Source organism: Panulirus ornatus, chromosome 10 (genome assembly GCF_036320965.1).
Source record: "Panulirus ornatus isolate Po-2019 chromosome 10, ASM3632096v1, whole genome shotgun sequence".
Taxonomy (NCBI): Eukaryota; Metazoa; Arthropoda; class Malacostraca; order Decapoda; family Palinuridae; genus Panulirus; species Panulirus ornatus.
In genome coordinates, this window is record NC_092233.1 from 29,060,702 (window position 1) to 29,079,180 (window position 18,479).

General features: G+C 42.2%; 1 protein-coding gene across 3 annotated transcripts in view; it reads left to right on the forward strand.

Moving 5' to 3' along the window:
* LOC139750865 (small glutamine-rich tetratricopeptide repeat-containing protein alpha-like) overlaps positions 1 to 18,479 on the forward strand; it is a 150,067-nt gene that overhangs the window by 103,434 nt on the left and 28,154 nt on the right. For all 3 annotated transcript variants that reach the window (XM_071665670.1, XM_071665667.1, XM_071665669.1), the window contains exon 6: positions 12,418 to 12,562. In XM_071665670.1, coding sequence (XP_071521771.1) covers positions 12,418 to 12,562 — 145 coding nt within the window. The remainder of the gene's footprint in view (positions 1 to 12,417; positions 12,563 to 18,479) is intronic.

Sequence of the window (18,479 nt, forward strand, 5' to 3'; positions counted from 1 at the left end):
GTGGATCATAGGGTGGGGGAGGGGGCGAAAAACCTGGGAGCCTTGAAGAATGTTTGGAAGTCGAGAACATTATCTCGGAAAGCAAAAATGGGTATGTTTGAAGGAATAGTGGTTCCAACAATGTTGTATGGTTGCGAGGCGTGGGCTATGGATAGAGTTGTGCGCAGGAGGATGGATGTGCTGGAAATGAGATGTTTGAGGACAATGTGTGGTGTGAGGTGGTTTGATCGAGTAAGTAATAATAGGGTAAGAGAGATGTGTGGAAATAAAAAGAGCGTGGTTGAGAGAGCAGAAAAGGGTGTTTTGAAATGGTTTGGGCACATGGAGAGAATGAGCGAGGAAAGATTGACCAAGAGGATATATGTGTCGGAGGTGGAGGGAACGAGAAGTGGGAGACCAAATTGGAGGTGGAAAGATGGAGTGAAAAAGATTTTGTGTGATCGGGGCCTGAACATGCAGGAGGGTGAAAGGAGGGCATGGAATAGAGTGAATTGGATCGATGTGGTATACCGGGGTTGACGTGCTGTCAGTGGATTGAATCAAGGCATGTGAAGCGTCTGGGTTAAACTATGGAAAGCTGTGTAGGTATGTATATTTGCGTGTGTGGACGTATGTATATACATGTGTATGGGGGGGGGTTGGGCCATTTCTTTCGTCTGTTTCCTTGCGCTATCTCGCAAACGCGGGAGACAGCGACAAAGCAAAAAAAAAAAAAGATTATATATTTTTTTTTTTTATATATATATATATATATATATATATATATATATCCCTGGGGATAGGGGAGAAAGAATACTTCCCACATATTCCCTGCGTGTCGTAGAAGGCGACTAAAAGGGGAGGGAGCGGGGGGCTGGAAATCTTCCCCGCTCGTTTTTTTTTTTAATTTTCCAAAACAAGGAACAGAGAAGGGGGCCAGGTGAGGATATTCCCTCCAAGGCCCAGTCCTCTGTTCTTAACGCTACCTCGCTAATGCGGGAAATGGTGAATAGTTTGAATGAAAAAAAAAATATATATATATATATATATATATATATATATATATATATATATATATATATATATATATATATATAGTGATGGGTGATTTGAATGCAAAGGTGAGTAATGTGGCTGTTGAGGGAATAATTGGTGTACATGGGGTGTTCAGTGTTGTAAATGGAAATGGTGAAGAGCTTGTAGATTTATGTGCTGAAAAAGGACTGATGATTGGGAATACCTGGTTTAAAAAGTGAGATATACATAAGTATACTTATGTAGGTAGGAGAGATGGCCAGAGAGCGTTATTGGATTACGTGTTAATTGACAGGCGCACGAAAGAGAGACTTTTGGATGTTAATGTGCTGAGAGGTGCAACTGGAGGGATATCTGATCATTATCTTGTGGAGGCTAAGGTGAAGATTTGTATGGGTTTTCAGAAAAAAAGAGTGAATGTTGGGGTGAAGAGGGTGGTGAGAGTAAGTGAGCTTGGGAAGGAGACTTGTGTGAGGAAGTACCAGGAGAGACTGAGTACAGAATGGAAAAAGGTGAGAACAATGGAAGTAAGGGGAGTGGGGGAGGAATGGGGTGTATTTAGGGAATCAGTGATGGATTGCGCAAAAGATGCTTGTGGCATGAGAAGAGTGGGAGGTGGGTTGATTAGAAAGGGTAGTGAGTGGTGGGATGAAGAAGTAAGAGTATTAGTGAAAGAGAAGAGAGAGGCATTTGGACAATTTTTGCAGGGAAAAAATGCAGTTGAGTGGGAGACATATAAAAGAAAGAGACAGGAGGTCAAGAGAAAGGTGCAAGAGGTGAAAAAAAGGGCAAATGAGAGTTGGGGTGAGAGAGTATCATTAAATTTTAGGGAGAATAAAAAGATGTTCTGGAAGGAGGTAAATAAAGTGCGTAAGACAAGAGAGCAAATGGGAACTTCAGTGAAGGGTGCAAATGGGGAGGTGATAACAAGTAGTGGTGATGTGAGAAGGAGATGGAGTGAGTATTTTGAAGGTTTGTTGAATGTGTTTGATGATAGAGTGGCAGATATAGGGTGTTTTGGTCGAGGTGGTGTGCAAAGTGAGAGGGTTAGGGAAAATGATTTGGTAAACAGAGAAGAGGTAGTAAAAGCTTTGCGGAAGATGAAAGCCGGCAAGGCAGCAGGTTTGGATGGTATTGCAGTGGAATTTATTAAAAAAGGGGGTGACTGTATTGTTGACTGGTTGGTAAGGTTATTTAATGTATGTATGACTCACGGTGATGTGCCTGAGGATTGGCGGAATGCATGCATAGTGCCATTGTACAAAGAGCTTGGGAAGTGAGTCAGTTGTTGTTTGCTGATGATACAGCGCTGGTGACTGATTCATGTGAGAAACTGCAGAAGCTGGTGACTGAGTTTGGTAAAGTGTGTGAAAGAAGAAAGTTAAGAGTAAATGTGAATAAGAGCAAGGTTATTAGGTACAGTAGGGTTGAGGGTCAAGCAATTGGGAGGTGAGTTTGAATGGAGAAAAACCGGAGGAAGTGAAGTGTTTTAGATATCTGGGAGTGGATCTGGCAGCGGATGGAACCATGGAAACGGAAGTGGATCATAGGGTGGGGGAGGGGGCGAATATTCTGGGAGCCTTGAAGAATGTGTGGAAGTCGAGAACATTATCTCGGAAAGCAAAAATGGGTATGTTTGAAGGAATAGTGGTTCCAACAATGTTGTATGGTTGCGAGGCGTGGGCTATGGATAGAGTTGTGCGCAGGAGGATGGATGTGCTGGAAATGAGATGTTTGAGGACAATGTGTGGTGTGAGGTGGTTTGATCGAGTAAGTAACGTAAGGGTAAGAGAGATGTGTGGAAATAAAAAGAGCGTGGTTGAGAGAGCAGAAGAGGGTTTTGAAATGGTTTGGGCACATGGAGAGAATGAGTGAGGAAAGATTGACCAAGAGGATATATGTGTCGGAGGTGGAGGGAACGAGGAGAAGAGGGAGACCAAATTGGAGGTGGAAAGATGGAGTGAAAAAGATTTTGTGTGATCGGGGCCTGAACATGCAGGAGGGTGAAAGGAGGGCAAGGAATAGAGTGAATTGGAGCGATGTGGTATACCGAGGTTGACGTGCTGTCAGTGGATTGAATCGGGGCATGTGAAGCGTCTGGGGTAAACCATGGAAAGCTGTGTAGGTATGTATATTTGCGGTGTGTGGACGTATGTATATACATGTGTATGGGGGTGGGTTGGGCCATTTCTTTTGTCTGTTTCCTTGCGCTACCTCGCAAACGCGGGCGACAGCGACAAAGCAAAAAAAAAAAAGAAAAAAATATATATATATATATATATATGAATGCAAAGGTGAGTAATGTGGCAGTTGAGGGAATAATTGGTGTACATGGGGTGTTCAGTGTTGTAAATGGAAATGGTGAAGAGCTTGTAGATTTATGTGCTGAAAAAGGACTGGTGATTGGGAATACCTGGTTCAAAAAGAGAGATATACATAAGTATATGTATGTAAGTAGGGGAGATGGTCAGAGAGCGTTATTGGATTACGTGTTAATTGATAGGCGCGCGAAAGAGAGACTTTTGGATGTTAATGTGCTGAGAGGTGCAACTGGAGGGATGTCTGACCATTATCTTTTGGAGGCAAAGCTGAAGATTTATAGAGGTTTTCAGAAAAGAAGAGAGAATGTTGGGGTGAAAAGAGTGGTGAGGGTAAGTGAGCTTAGGAAGGAGACTTGTGTGATTAAGTACCAGGAGAGACTGAGTACAGAATGGGAAAAGGTGAGAACAAAGGAAGTAAGGAGAGTTGGTGGACAAATGGGATGTATTTAGGGAAGCAGTGATGGCTTGCGCAAAAGATTCTTGTGGCATGAGAAGAGTGGGAAGTGGGCAGATTAGAAAGGGTAGTGAGTGGTGGAATGAAGAAGTAAGATTATTAGTGAAAGAGAATAGAGAGGCATTTGGACAATTCTTTCAGGGAAATAATGCAAATGAGTGGGAGATGTATAAAAGAAATAGGCAGGAGGTCAAGAGAAAGGTGCAAGAGGTGAAAAAGAGGGCAAATGAGAGTTGGAGTGAGAGAGTATCATTAAACTTTCGGGAGAATGAAAAGATGTTTTGGAAGGAGGTAAATAAAGTGCGTAAGAGAAAGGAACAAATGGGAACTTCAGTGAAGGGGGTAATGGGTAGGTGATAACATGTAGTGGTGATGTGAGAATGAGATGGAGTGAGTATTTTGAAGGTTTGTTGAATGTGTTTGATGATAGAGTGGCAGATACAGAGTGTTTTGGTTGAGGTGGTGTGCAAAGTGTGAGGGTTAGGGAGAATGATTCGGTAAACAGAGAAGAGGTAGTAAAAACTTTGCAGAAGATGAAAGCCGGCAAGGCAGTGGGTTTGGATGGTATATCAGTGGAATTTATTAAAAAAGGGGGTGACTGTATTTTTGACTGGTTGGTAAGGTTATTTAATGTATGTATGACTCACGGTGAGGTGCTTGATGACTGGCGGAATGCTTGCGTAGTGCCATCATACAAAGACAAAGGGGATAAGAGCGAGTGCTCAAATTACAGAGGTATAAGTTTGTGGAGTATTCCTGGGAAATTATATGGGAGGGTATTGAATGAGAGGGTGAAGGCATGTACAGAGCATCAGATTGGGGAAGAGCAGTGTGGTTTCAGAAGTGGTAGAGGATGTGTGGATCAGGTGTTTGCTTTGCAAAATGTATGTAAGAAATACTCAGAAAAAGCAAATGGATTTGTATGTATCATTTATGGATCTGCAGAAGGCATGTGATAGAGTTGATAGAGATGCTGTGTGGAAGGTATTAAGAATATATGGTGTGGGAGGCAAGTTGTTAGAAGCAGTGAAAAGTTTTTATCGAGGATGTAAGACATGTGTACGTGTAGGAAGAGAGGAAAATGATTGGTTCTCAGTGAATGTTGGCTTGCGGCAGGGGTGCATGATGTCTCCATGGTTGTCTAATTTGTTTATGGATGGGGTTGTTAGGGAGTTGAATGCAAGAGTTTTGGAAAGAGGGCAAGTATGAAGTCTGTTGTTGATGAGAGAGCTTGGGAAGTGAGTCAGTTGTTGTTCGCTGATGATAGAGTGCTGGTGGCTGATTTGTGTGAGAAACTGCAGAAGCTAGTGACTGAGTTTGGTAAAGTGTGTGAAAGAAGAAAGCTGAGAGTAAATATGAATAAGAGTAAGGTTATTAGATACAGTAGGGTTGAGGGACAATTCAATTGGGAAGTAAGTTTGAATGGAGAAAAATAGGAGGAAGTGAAGTGTTTTAGATATCTGGGAGTGGATTTGGCAGTGGATGGAACCATGGATGCGGAAGTGAATCATAGGGTGGGGGAGGGGACGAAAGTTCTGGGAGCATTCAAAAATGTATGAAAGTCGAGAATGTTATCTTGGAAAGCAAAAATGGGTATGTTTGAAGGAACAGTGGTTCCAACAATGTTATATGGTTGCGAGGCGTGGGCTATAGATAGAGTTGTGCAGAGGAGGGTGGATGTGCTGGAAATGAGATGTTTGACTACAATGTGTGGTGTGAGGTGGTTTGATCGAGTAAGTAATGAAAGGTAAGAGAGATGTGTGGTAATAAATAGAGTGTGGTTAAGAGAGCAGAGGAGGGTGTTTTGAAATGGTTTGGTCACATGGAGAGAATGAGTGAGGAAAGAGTGACCAAGAAGATATATGTGTCAGAGGTGGAGGGAATGAGAAGTGGGAGACCTAATTGTAGGTGGAAAGATGGAGTGAAAAAGATTTTGAGTGATCGGGGCCTGAACATGCAGGAAGATGAAAGGCGTGCAAGGAATAGAGTGCATTGGAACAATGTGGTTTACCGGGGTCGACGTGCTGTCAGTGGATTGAACCAGGGCATGTCAAGCGCCTGTTGTAAACAATGGAAAGTTTTGTGGGGCCTGGATGTGGAAAGAGAGCTGTGGTTTTGGTACATTATACATGACAGCTAGAGACTGAGTGTGAACGAATGTGGCCTTTGTTGTCTTTTCCTAGCACTGCCTTGTGCACATACAGGGGGAGGGGGTTTTCATTTCATGTGTGGCGGGGTGGCGACGGGAATTATTAAGGGCAGACTGTATGAATTATATACATGTGTATATATGTATATGTTTGTGTCTGTATATATATATTTTTTTTTTTTTTTTTTTTTTTTATACTTTGTCGCTGTCTCCCGCGTTTGCGAGGTAGCGCAAGGAAACAGACGAAAGAAATGGCCCAACCCCCCCCCCCATACACATGTACATACACACGTCCACACACACAAATATACATACCTACACAGCTTTCCATGGTTTACCCCAGACGCTTCACATGCCTTGCTTCACTCCACTGACAGCACGTCAACCCCTGTATACCACATGACTCCAATTCACTCTATTCCTTGCCCTCCTTTCACCCTCCTGCATGTTCAGGCCCCGATCACACAAAATCTTTTTCACTCCATCTTTCCACCTCCAATTTGGTCTCCCTCTTCTCCTCGTTCCCTCCACCTCCGACACATATATCCTCTTGGTCAATCTCTCCTCACTCATTCTCTCCATGTGCCCAAACCATTTCAAAACACCCTCTTCTGCTCTCTCAACCACGCTCTTTTTATTTCCACACATCTCTCTTACCCTTACGTTACTTACTCGATCAAACCACCTCACACCACACATTGTCCTCAAACATCTCATTTCCAGCACATCCATCCTCCTGCGCACATCTCTATCCATAGCCCACGCCTCGCAACCATACAGCATTGTTGGAACCACTATTCCCTCAAACATACCCATTTTTGCTTTCCGAGATAATGTTCTCGACTTCCACACATTTTTCAAGGCTCCCAAAATTTTCGCCCCCTCCCCCACCCTATGATCCACTTCCGCTTCCATGGTTCCATCCGCTGACAGATCCACTCCCAGATATCTAAAACACTTCACTTCCTCCAGTTTTTCTCCATTCAAACTCACCTCCCAATTGACTTGACCCTCACCCCTACTGTACCTAATAACCTTGCTCTTATTCACATTTACTCTCAACTTTCTTCTTCCACACACTTTACCAAACTCAGTCACCAGCTTCTGCAGTTTCTCACATGAATCAGCCACCAGCGCTGTATCATCAGCGAACAACAATTGACTCACTTCCCAAGCTCTCTCATCCCCAACAGACTTCATACTTGCCCCTCTTTCCAGGACTCTTGCATTTACCTCCTTTACAACCCCATCCATAAACAAATTAAACAACCATGGAGACATCACACACCCCTGCCGCAAACCTACATTCACTGAGAACCAATCACTTTCCTCTCTTCCTACACGTACACATGCCTTACATCCTCGATAAAAACTTTTCACTGCTTCTAACAACTTGCCTCCCACACCATATATTCTTAATACCTTCCACAGAGCATCTCTATCAACTCTATCATATGCCTTCTCCAGATCCATAAATGCTACATACAAATCCATTTGCTTTTCTAAGTATTTCTCACATACATTCTTCAAAGCAAACACCTGATCCACACATCCTCTACCACTTCTGAAACCGCACTGCTCTTCCCCAATCTGATGCTCTGTACATGCCTTCACCCTCTCAATCAATACCCTCCCATATAATTTACCAGGAATACTCAACAAACTTATACCTCTGTAATTTGAGCACTCACTCTTATCCCCTTTGCCTTTGTACAATGGCACTATGCACGCATTCCGCCAATCCTCAGGCACCTCACCATGAGTCATACATACATTAAATAACCTTACCAACCAGTCAACAATACAGTCACCCCCTTTCTTAATAAATTCCACTGCAATACCATCCAAACCTGCTGCCTTGCCGGCTTTCATCTTCCGCAAAGCTTTTACTACCTCTTCTCTGTTTACCAAATCATTTTCCCTAACCCTCTCACTTTGCACACCACCTCGACCAAAACACCCTATATCTGCCACTCTGTCATCAGACACATTCAACAAACCTTCAAAATACTCATTCCATCTCCTTCTCACATCACCGCTACTTGTTATCACCTCCCCATTTACGCCCTTCACTGAAGTTCCCATTTGCTCCCTTGTCTTACGCACCCTATTTACCTCCTTCCAGAACATCTTTTTATTCTCCCTAAAATTTACTGATAGTCTCTCACCCCAACTCTCATTTGCCCTTTTTTTCACCTCTTGCACCTTTCTCTTGACCTCCTGTCTCTTTCTTTTATACTTCTCCCACTCAATTGCATTTTTTCCCTGCAAAAATCGTCCAAATGCCTCTCTCTTCTCTTTCACTAATACTCTTACTTCTTCATCCCACCACTCACTACCCTTTCTAAACAGCCCACCTCCCACTCTTCTCATGCCACAAGCATCTTTTGCGCAATCCATCACTGATTCCCTAAATACATCCCATTCCTCCCCGACTCCCCTTACTTCCATTGTTCTCACCTTTTTCCATTCTGTACACAGTCTCTCCTGGTACTTCCCCACACAGGTCTCCTTCCCAAGCTCACTTACTCTCACCACCTTCTTCACCCCAACATTCACTCCTCTTTTCTGAAAACCCATACTAATCTTCACCTTAGCCTCCACAAGATAATGATCAGACATCCCTCCAGTTGCACCTCTCAGCACATTAACATCCAAAAGTCTCTCTTTCGCACGCCTGTCAATTAACACGTAATCCAATAACGCTCTCTGGCCATCTCTCCTACTTACATAAGTATACTTATGTATATCCCGCTTTTTAAACCAGGTATTCCCAATCATCAGTCCTTTTTCAGCACATAAATCTACAAGCTCTTCACCATTTCCATTTACAACACTGTACACCCCATGCATACCAATTATTCCCTCAACTGCCACATTACTCACCTTTGCATTCAAATCACCCATCACTATAACCCGGTCTCGTGCATCAAAACCGCTAACACACTCATTTAGCTGCTCCCAAAACACTTGCCTCTCATGATCTTTCTTCTCATGCCCAGGTGCATATGCACCAATAATCACCCACCTCTCTCCATCAACTTTCAATTTTACCCATATTAATCGAGAATTTACTTTCTTACATTCTATCACATACTCCCACAACTCCTGTTTCAGGAGTATTGCTACTCCTTCCCTTGCTCTTGTCCTCTCACTAACCCCTGACTTCACTCCCCAGACATTTCCAAACCACTCTTCCCCTTTACCCTTGAGCTTCGTTTCACTCAGAGCCAAAACATCCAGGTTCCTTTCCTCAAACATACTACCTATCTCTCCTTTTTTCACATCTTGGTTACATCCACACACATTTAGGCACCCCACTCTGAGCCTTCGAGGAGGATGAGCACTCCCCGCGTGACTCCTTCTTCTGTTTCCCATTTTAGAAAGTTAATACAAGGAGGGGAGGATTTCCGGCCCCCCGCTCCCATATATATATATATATATATATATATATATATATATATATATATATATATATATATATATATATATATATATATATATATATATATGTGTATATGTTGAGATGTATAGGTATGTATATGTGCGTGTGTGGACGTATATGTATATACATGTGTATGTGAGTGGGTTGGGCCATTCTTTCATCTGTTTACTTGTGCTACCTCACTAACGCAGGAGACTGCGACATAGTATGATAAATAAAAATATATAATGTTTGATTTTATTTAGTATACTTTTTCACTGTCTCCCGCTTTAGCCAGGTAGCGCAGGGAAACACAAAAGAATGGTTCAACCCACCCACACATATGTGTATACATAAACGCCCACACATGCACATATACATACCTATACGTTTCAACGTATACATACATATACATACACAGACACATACATATATACACATATACATATTCTTGTTTGCGTTCATCCATTCCTGTCACCACCCTGACAGACATGAAGTAGCATCCCACCCCCTCCAGTGCCAGAATGTTATCTTGGAGAGCAAAAATGGGTATGTTTGAAGTAATAGTGGTTCCCACAACGTTATAAGGTTGAGATGCATAGGCTATAGATTGGGTTGTGCAGAGGAGGGTGGATGTGTTGGAAATGAAATGTTTGAGGACAATATGTGGTGTGAGGTGGTTTGATCGAGTAAGTAATGAAAGAGTAAGAGAGATGTGTAGTAATAAAAAGAGTATGGTTTAGAGAGCAGAAGAGGGTCTGTTGAAATGGTTTGGACACATGCAGAGAATGAGTGATGAAAGATTGACAAAGAGGATATATGTGTCAGAGGTGGAGGGAACGAGGAGAAGTGGTAGACCAAATTGGAGGTGGAAGGATGGAGTGAAAGTGATTTTGAGCGATCGGGGCTTGAACATACAGGAGGGTGAAAGGCATGAAAGGAATGGAGTGAATTAGAACGATGTCATATACTGGGGTCGAGATGCTGTCAATGGCTTGAACCAGGGCATGTGAAGTGTCTGGGGTAAACCATGGAAAGGTCTGTGTGGCCTGGATATTGAAAGGGAGCTGTGGTTTCAGTGCCTTGCACATGATTGTTAGAGACCGAGTGTGAACGAATGTGGCCTTTTTTTTTTTTGTTTGTTCCTGGTGCTACCTTGCTGGGGGGGATGCTATTTCGTGTGTGGCGGGGTGGCGATGGGAATAGATGAAGGCAGCACGTATGAATATATACATGTGTATATATGTGTGTGTATGTATATGCATGTATACAGTGAAATGTATATGTATGTATATGTGCGTGTGTTGGCGTTTATGTATATACATGTGTATGTGGGTGAGTTGGACCATTCCTCGTCTGTTTCCTTGCGCTACCTCATTAACGTGGGAGACGGTGGTTAAGTATGATAAAAATACATGATACATACATATATATTACCCTTTGGGATATGGGAGAAAGAATGCTGCCCACGTATTCCCTGCATGTGTTTGAAGGCAACTAAAAGAGGTAGGAACAGGGTGCTGGAAATCCTCTCCTCCTGGTTTTACTTTACCAAAAGAAGGAACAGATTAGGAAGCTAAGCGAAGATATTTCCTCCAAGGCTCTTTCATATGCTTTTGACACCATCTCACTAATGCAGTAAATGGCGAATGTGTATGAAAAAACGTGTATACATACTTATACATATACATTCACATATATACACATGCACACATTCATACTTGCACTCGATCATTCATTCCCATCACCACTCCACCCCACAGGAAACAGCACAAAATGCATGACAGAAAAGAGTCAATTAATAGATGAAGGCTGGCCTCATTGTTCACATCCATGCTCTTACTGTTATGTATAAATGCACCAGAGCCATACATGAACCAAAACCAGAGACCCCTGTCCACAGTAAAACCCCATAGATCTTTCTGTGGTTTTACTGGCTGTTACATTTCCCTTGGTCCAGCCTATTGACAGAAACTCACTCCATGCATATCACATCACTTCAGAACACTCTATCCCATGCATGTCTAACATCCTCCTGCATGTTCAGATCCAACCCCCTAGAGACCTCCATCCTATCCATCATCCATCTTTAGTTTGGTCTTACCTTTCTCTTGCCCCCTCCACTTCTGACATGTGCCCTCATCGTCTGCTTCTCATCAATCATCCTGTTCACATGTCTAGAACATTTCAGTGCGCACACTTCAGCTTTTTCAGTTATACTCTTCTTACTAACACACTTCCCACTTACTCTACCATATATTACTCAATCAACCCACCTCACACCATATATTGCCCTCAGACTTTTCTTTTCCAACAGATCCAGCCTCTTTTGTACTTTTTTGATCTGTGGCTCATGTCTTGCATCTGTACAACACTGTTGGGATTACAGTACCATCAGATATGCCCATCTTTACCCACACAAGACACTGAGCCATCTTTGAATGTATCCATCAATGCATCAAGGCCCTTATCTTTCCCACCCACCACATACAAGATTGGGAACAGATGAAGAAACAGCATTCATTTTCTCACATCAACTCTGTCATGTTTAATGCACCGAAACCAGAAACTTGTATACACAGCCAAGCCTCATAAACCATTTCTTGACTTTTATGACTGCTTTAGATGCCATGATCTAGCTCATTGTCTGTGAACCATATTACTCCAGTTTGCTGTATCCTGTGCATGCCTCACACCCTCGTGCATATTCCAACCCCGATAACTTTGTTTCAGTCAGTCTCTCTTCACTTATCCTCAGTCATACCTTTTGCATATAAGGAGCACCTGGTGCACAATACTCTTATTCCCCTCTGACCACTTACCCATTTTGACAACACTTCAGCTAACTGACTGAGTTCTCATTCAGCACTCACAGTATATAGTAATGCTTGTATTAGTGACATTATGCCATCTCAAAAATTTTCACCCCACCACAAGTGTTAAACATATCTAAGGATGTGAGCTTTTCATTTTCCATGTAAAGTACTTTGTACTGAAAAATAAATCACACATATAGTGTGTGTCATTTGTTTACTTGGAATATTCTTCTGTACAGGCCCTGGAGTAGGTCTGCCCTTTGGTCTGGGCAACCTTGCAGGATTGGGTGGTTCTGGAGGCCCTGACCTTAGCAGCATGCTTAATAATCCTGCTCTCATGAATATGGCAACACAGCTTATGTCTGACCCAAATATGCAAAATATGTAAGTACATTATCATTAATGTTAGGTTTTCATGATACACAGCACAATTATTTAGTAACACTTGCAGACTTCATTCCACTTATATAAGTTTTATTTGTCACTGAAAGGAATAATAGTGGACTGTAAGTGCTTTCATGATATTAAGTTTTTCACTTTTTAGCCTAACACTATCAGTGAGTTGGTGAGTATTGTCCAAGATTTGGAAATATTTTGCTTAAGTAAAATTAATTTAAAGAAATATGAGGTGAAGAGGGCTAATGGGGAGGTGATAACAAGTAGTGGTGATGTGAGAAGGAGATGGAGTGAGTATTTTGAAGGTTTGTTGAATGTGTTTGATGGTAGAGTGGCAGATATAGGTGTTTTGGTTGAGGTGGTGTGCAAAGTGAGAGGGTTAGGGAGAATGATTTGGTAAACAGAGAAGAGGTAGTAAAAGCTTTGCGGAAGATGAAAGCCGGCAAGGCAGCGGGTTTGGATGGTATTGCACTGGAATTTATTAAAAAAGTGGGTGACTGTATTGTTGACTGGTTGGTAAGGTTATTTAATGTATATATGACTCATGGTGAGGTGCCTGAGGATTGGCAGAATGCTTGCATAGTGCCATTGTACAGAGGCAAAGGGGATAAAAGTGAGTGCTCAAATTACAGAGGTATAAGTTTGTTGAGTATTCCTGGTAAATTATATGGGATGGTATTGATTGAGAGGGTGAAGGCATTTACAGAGCATCAGATTGGGGAAGAGCAGTGTTGTTTCAGAAGTGGTAAAGGATGTATGGATCAGGTGTTTGCTTTCAAGAATGTATGTGAGAAATACTTAGAAAAACAAATGGATTTGTATGTAGCATTTATGGATCTGGAGAAGGCATATGATAGAGTTGATAGAGATGCTCTGTGGAAGGTATTAAGAGCATATGGTGTGGGAGGCAAGTTGTTAGAAGCAGTGAAAAGTCTTTATCGAGGATGTAAGGCATGTGTACATGTAGGAATAGAGGAAAGTTATTGGTTCTCAGTGAATGTTGGTTTGCAGCAGGGGTGTGTGATGTCTCCATGGTTGTTTAATTTGTTTATGGATTGGGTTGTTAGGGAGGTGAATGCAAGAGTTTTGGAAAGAGGGCAAGTATGCAGTCTGTTGTGGATAAGAGAGCTTGGGAAGTGAGTCAGTTGTTGTTCACTGATGATATAGTGCTGGTGGCTGATTTGTGTGAGAAACTGCAAAAGCTGGTGACTGAGTTTGGTAAAGTGTGTGAAAGAAGAAAGCTGAGAGTAAATGTGAATAAGAGCAAGGTTATTAGGTACAGTAGGGTTGAGGGACAAGTCAATTGGGAAGTAAGTTTGAATGGAGAAAAACAGGAGGAAGTGAAGTGTTTTATATATCTGGGAGTGGATCTGGCAACTGATGGAACCATGGAAGTGGAAGTGAATCATAGGGTGGGGGAGGGAGCGAAAGTTCTGGGAGCGTTGAAGAATGTGTGGAAGTTGAGAACATTAGCTTGGAAAGCAAAAGTGGGTATGTTTGAAGGAATAGTGGTTCCAACAATATTATATGGTTGCGAGGCATGGGCTATAGATAGAGTTGTGCACAGGAGGGTGGATGTGCTGGAAATGAGATGTTTGAGGACAATATGTGGTGTGAGTTGGTTTGATCGAGTAAGTAATAATAGGGTAAGAGAGATGTGTGGTAATAAAAAAAGTGTGGTTGAGAGAGCTGAAGAGGGTGTTTTAAAATGGTTTGGTCATATGGAGAGAATGAGTGAGGAAAGATTGAAGAAGAGGATATATGTGTCAGAGGTGGAGGAAACGAGAAGTGGGAGACCAAATTGGAATTGGAAAGATGGAGTGAAAAAGATTTTGAGTGATTGGGGCCTGAACATGCAGGAGGGTGAAAGGCGTGCAAGGAATAGAGTGAATTGGAATGATGTGGTATACCGGGGTCGACGTGCTGTCAATGGATTGAACCAGGGCATGTGAAGCATCTGGGGTTAACCATGGAAAGTTCTTTGGGGCCTGGATGTGGAAAGGGAGCTGTGGTTTCAGTGCATTATACATGACAGCTAGAGACTGAGTGTGAACGAATGTGGCCTTTGTTGTCTTTTCCTAGTGCTACCTCGCGCACATGTGGGGGGAGGGGATTGTTATTTCATGTGTGGCGGGGTGGCGATGGGAATGAACAAAGGCAGACAGTATGAATTATGTACATGTGTATATCTGTATATGTCTGTGTGTGTATATATATGTATACGTTGAGATGCATCTTGGGTAAACCATGGTAAGTTCTTTGGGGCCTGGATGTGGAAAGGGAGCTGTGGTTTCAGTGCATTATACATGACAGCTAGAGACTGAGTGTGAACGAATGTGGCCTTTGTTGTCTTTTTTCTAGTGCTACCCCGCGCACATGTGGGGGGAGGGGATTGTTATTTCATGTGTGGCGGGGTGGCGATGGGAATGAACAAAGGCAGACTATGAATTATGTACATGTGTATATCTGTATATGTCTGTGTGTGTATATATATGTATACGCTGAGATGCATAGGTATGTATATGTGCCGTGTGTGGACATGTATTTATATACATGTGTATGTTGGTGGGTTGGGCCATTCTTTCGTGTTTCCTTGCGCTACCTTGCTAACGCGGGAGACAGTGACAAAGTGAAATGTATGAATAAATAAATGAGGTGGAAGATGATTGGCTTGTATATTAGAGGACTTGAATACAGGTTTATTTTTGAATAGCTGATTGTAGGCAACAAGAGTTCACAGATAAGTTTGAAAGTTTTTGGAACTCTGATTTAATGTTCACTTTAGGAGTAGACAGGCAAAATCATGAATAAAAGTGGGGAGACATGAGTAGGGCTCATTACTATTCATGGCTTTGCATTTCTAAGATAGATGTTTTACTGCTGAACCTTATGAATGTGTGGAAAGAGAGAACGTTATCTCAGAGAGTGAAAATGTGTATGATTTGAAGGAATTGTAGTTCCAACAATATTATATGGTTGCGAAGTATTGGCTTCTATGTAGATAGGGTTGTACAGAATAGGGTGGATGTGATGGAACAGAAATGTGTGTGGACAGTATGTGGAGTGAGGTGATTTGATCGGATAAGTAGTGAAAGGGTAAGAGAGATTTGTGTTAATAAAAAGAGTGTAGTTGAGAGAGCAGAAAAGAGTCTGTTGAAATGGGTTGGACACATAGAGAGAAAGAGTAAGGAAAGGTTGACAAAGAGGATATATGTGTCAGAGGTGGAGGGAACAAGAAGCAGGAGACCAAATTGGAAGTGGAAGGATGGAGTGAAAAAGAAGATTTTGAGCTATCGGGGCCCGAACATGCAGGAGGGTGAGAGGCATGCAAGGAATAGAGTGAATTGGAACAATGTGGTATACCAGGGTTGACGTGCTGTCTTTGGACTGAACCAGTGGATGTGAAATGTCATGGGTAAACTGTGGAAAGGTCTGTAGGGCCTGGATGCGATAGGAAGTTGTGGTTTCAGTGCATTACACATGACATCTAGAGACTGAGTGTGAATGAATGTGGCTTTGTATGTTTTCTTGGTGCTACCTTGATGATGCAGGGGAAGCAATGCTGTTTCCTGTGGAGAGAGGTGGCACTGGGAGTGGATGAAGGCAAGCGAATATGAGTATGTACATGTGTATATATGTACATGGCTATGTTTGTTTGTATATGTTAATATGTATATGTATGTACATGTATGGGCATTTATGTATATGTATATGAATGGATGGACCATTCTTCATTTGTTTCCTGGTGCTGAAGTGGGAAACAATAATCAAGTGGATGTAGATAGGGAGCTGTGGTTTCATTGCACGCATCACAACTAGAGACTGAGTGTGAATGAATGTGGCCTTTTTTGTCTGTTTTTCTGGCACTACCTCGCTGAAACAGGGTAGTGATGCTGTTTCCTGTGGGGTGGGATAGCACCAGGAATGGATGAAGGCAAAAAAGTATGACTATATACGTGTATATATGTGTATGTGTATTTATATGTGTATATGTTGATATGTATACATATGTATACATAAGAGTATCATTAAACTTTAGGGAGAATGAAAAGATGTTTTGCAAGGAGTTAAGTAATGTGCAAAAGACAAGAGAACAAATGGGAACATCAGTGAAAGGGGCAAGGGGGGAAGTGATAACAGGTAGCGATGGAGCAAGGAGATGCAGTATTTTGAAGAATTGTTGAATGTGTTTGATGATAGTGGCAGATGTTGGGTGTTTTGGTTGGGATGGTGTGCGAAGTGAGAGAGTCAGGGAGAATGGTTTGGTGAAGAGAGAAGAGGTTGTGAAACCCTTGTGGAAAATGGAATCTGGCAGGTGGTGGGAATGGATGGTATTGCAATGGAATTTATCAAGAAAGGGGATGATGTGTTGTTGTTTGGTTGGTAAGGATTTTATTGTATGTATGGATCATGGTGAAGTGCCTTGAGATTGGCAGAATGCATGTATAGTGTCATTGCACAAAGGCAGAGGGGATAAAGGTGAGTGTTCAAACTACAGAGGCATAAGTTTGTTGAGTGTACCTGGAAAATATTATGGGAGGATATTGATTGAGAGGGCAAAAACATGTACAGAGCATCATATTGGGAGGGGCATTTGGTTTCAGAAGTGGTAGAGGATATGTGGATCAGGTGTTTACTTCGAAGAATGTATTTGAGAAATATTTAGACAAAACGATGGATTTGTATGTAGCATTTATGGATCCGGAGAAGGCATATGATAGGATTGATAGAGATGCTTTATAGAAGGTCTTAAGAATAATTTGTGTGGGAAGTAAGTTGCTAGAAGCAGTAAGAAGTTGTTATCAAGGGTGTAAGGCATGTGTACAAGGAGGAAGAGAGGAGAGGGATTGGTTTCCAGTGAAAGTCGGTCTGCTGCAGGGGTGTGTGATGTCCCCGTGGTTAATTTGTTTATGGATGGTGTTGTTATGGAGGTAATTGCAAGAGTTATAGAGAGAGGGGCAAGTATGCAAACTGTTGGGGATTAGAGGGCCTGGGAAATGGGTCAATTGTTGTTTGCCAATGATACAGCATTGGTGGCTGATTCAAGTGAGAAACTGCAGAAGTTGATGACTGAGTTGGTAAGAGTGTGTGAAAGGAGAAAATTGAGAGTAAATGTGAATAAGAGCAAGTTCATTAGGTTCAGCAGGGTTGAGGAACAAGTTAGTTGGGATGTTAATTTGAATGGAGAAAAACTGGAGGAAGTGAAGTGTTTTAGATATGTTGCAGTGGACTTGGCAGTGAGTGGAACCATGGAAGTGAGTCATATGTTGGGGTGGAGGGCAAAGGTTTTAGGAGCAATGAAGAATGTGTGGAAAGAGAGACTCTTATCTCAAGAGAGCAAAAATGGGTATGTTTGAAGGAATAGCAGTTTCAGCAGTATCATATGGTTGCAAAGTATGGGCTGTAGATAGGGTTGTACGGAGGAGAGTGGATGTGCTGGAAGCGAAATGTTTGAGAACAATATGTAGTATGAGTTCATTTGATTTGAGTAAGTAATGAAAGGGTAAGAGACGTGTGTTAATAAAAAGAGTGTGGTTGAGAGAGCAGGTGTGTTGAAATGGTTTGGACATATGGAGAGAATAAGTGAGGAAAGGTTGATGAAGAGGATATATGTGTCAGAAGAGGAGGGAACAAGACGCAGGAGACCAAATTGGTTTTGGAAGGATGGAGTGAAAAAGATTTTAAGCGATTGGGGCCTGAGCATGCTGGAGGGTGAAAGGCATGTACAAAATAGTCAGTTGGAACGATGTGGTATACTGGGGTTCAATATGCTGTCAGTGGACTGAATCAGGGCATTTGGAATGCCCATGGTAAACCATGGAAAGGTCTGTAGGACCTGGATTTGAACAGGGAGCTGTGGTTTCTGTATATTGCACATTACAGCTAGAGAATGAGTTTGAGCAGA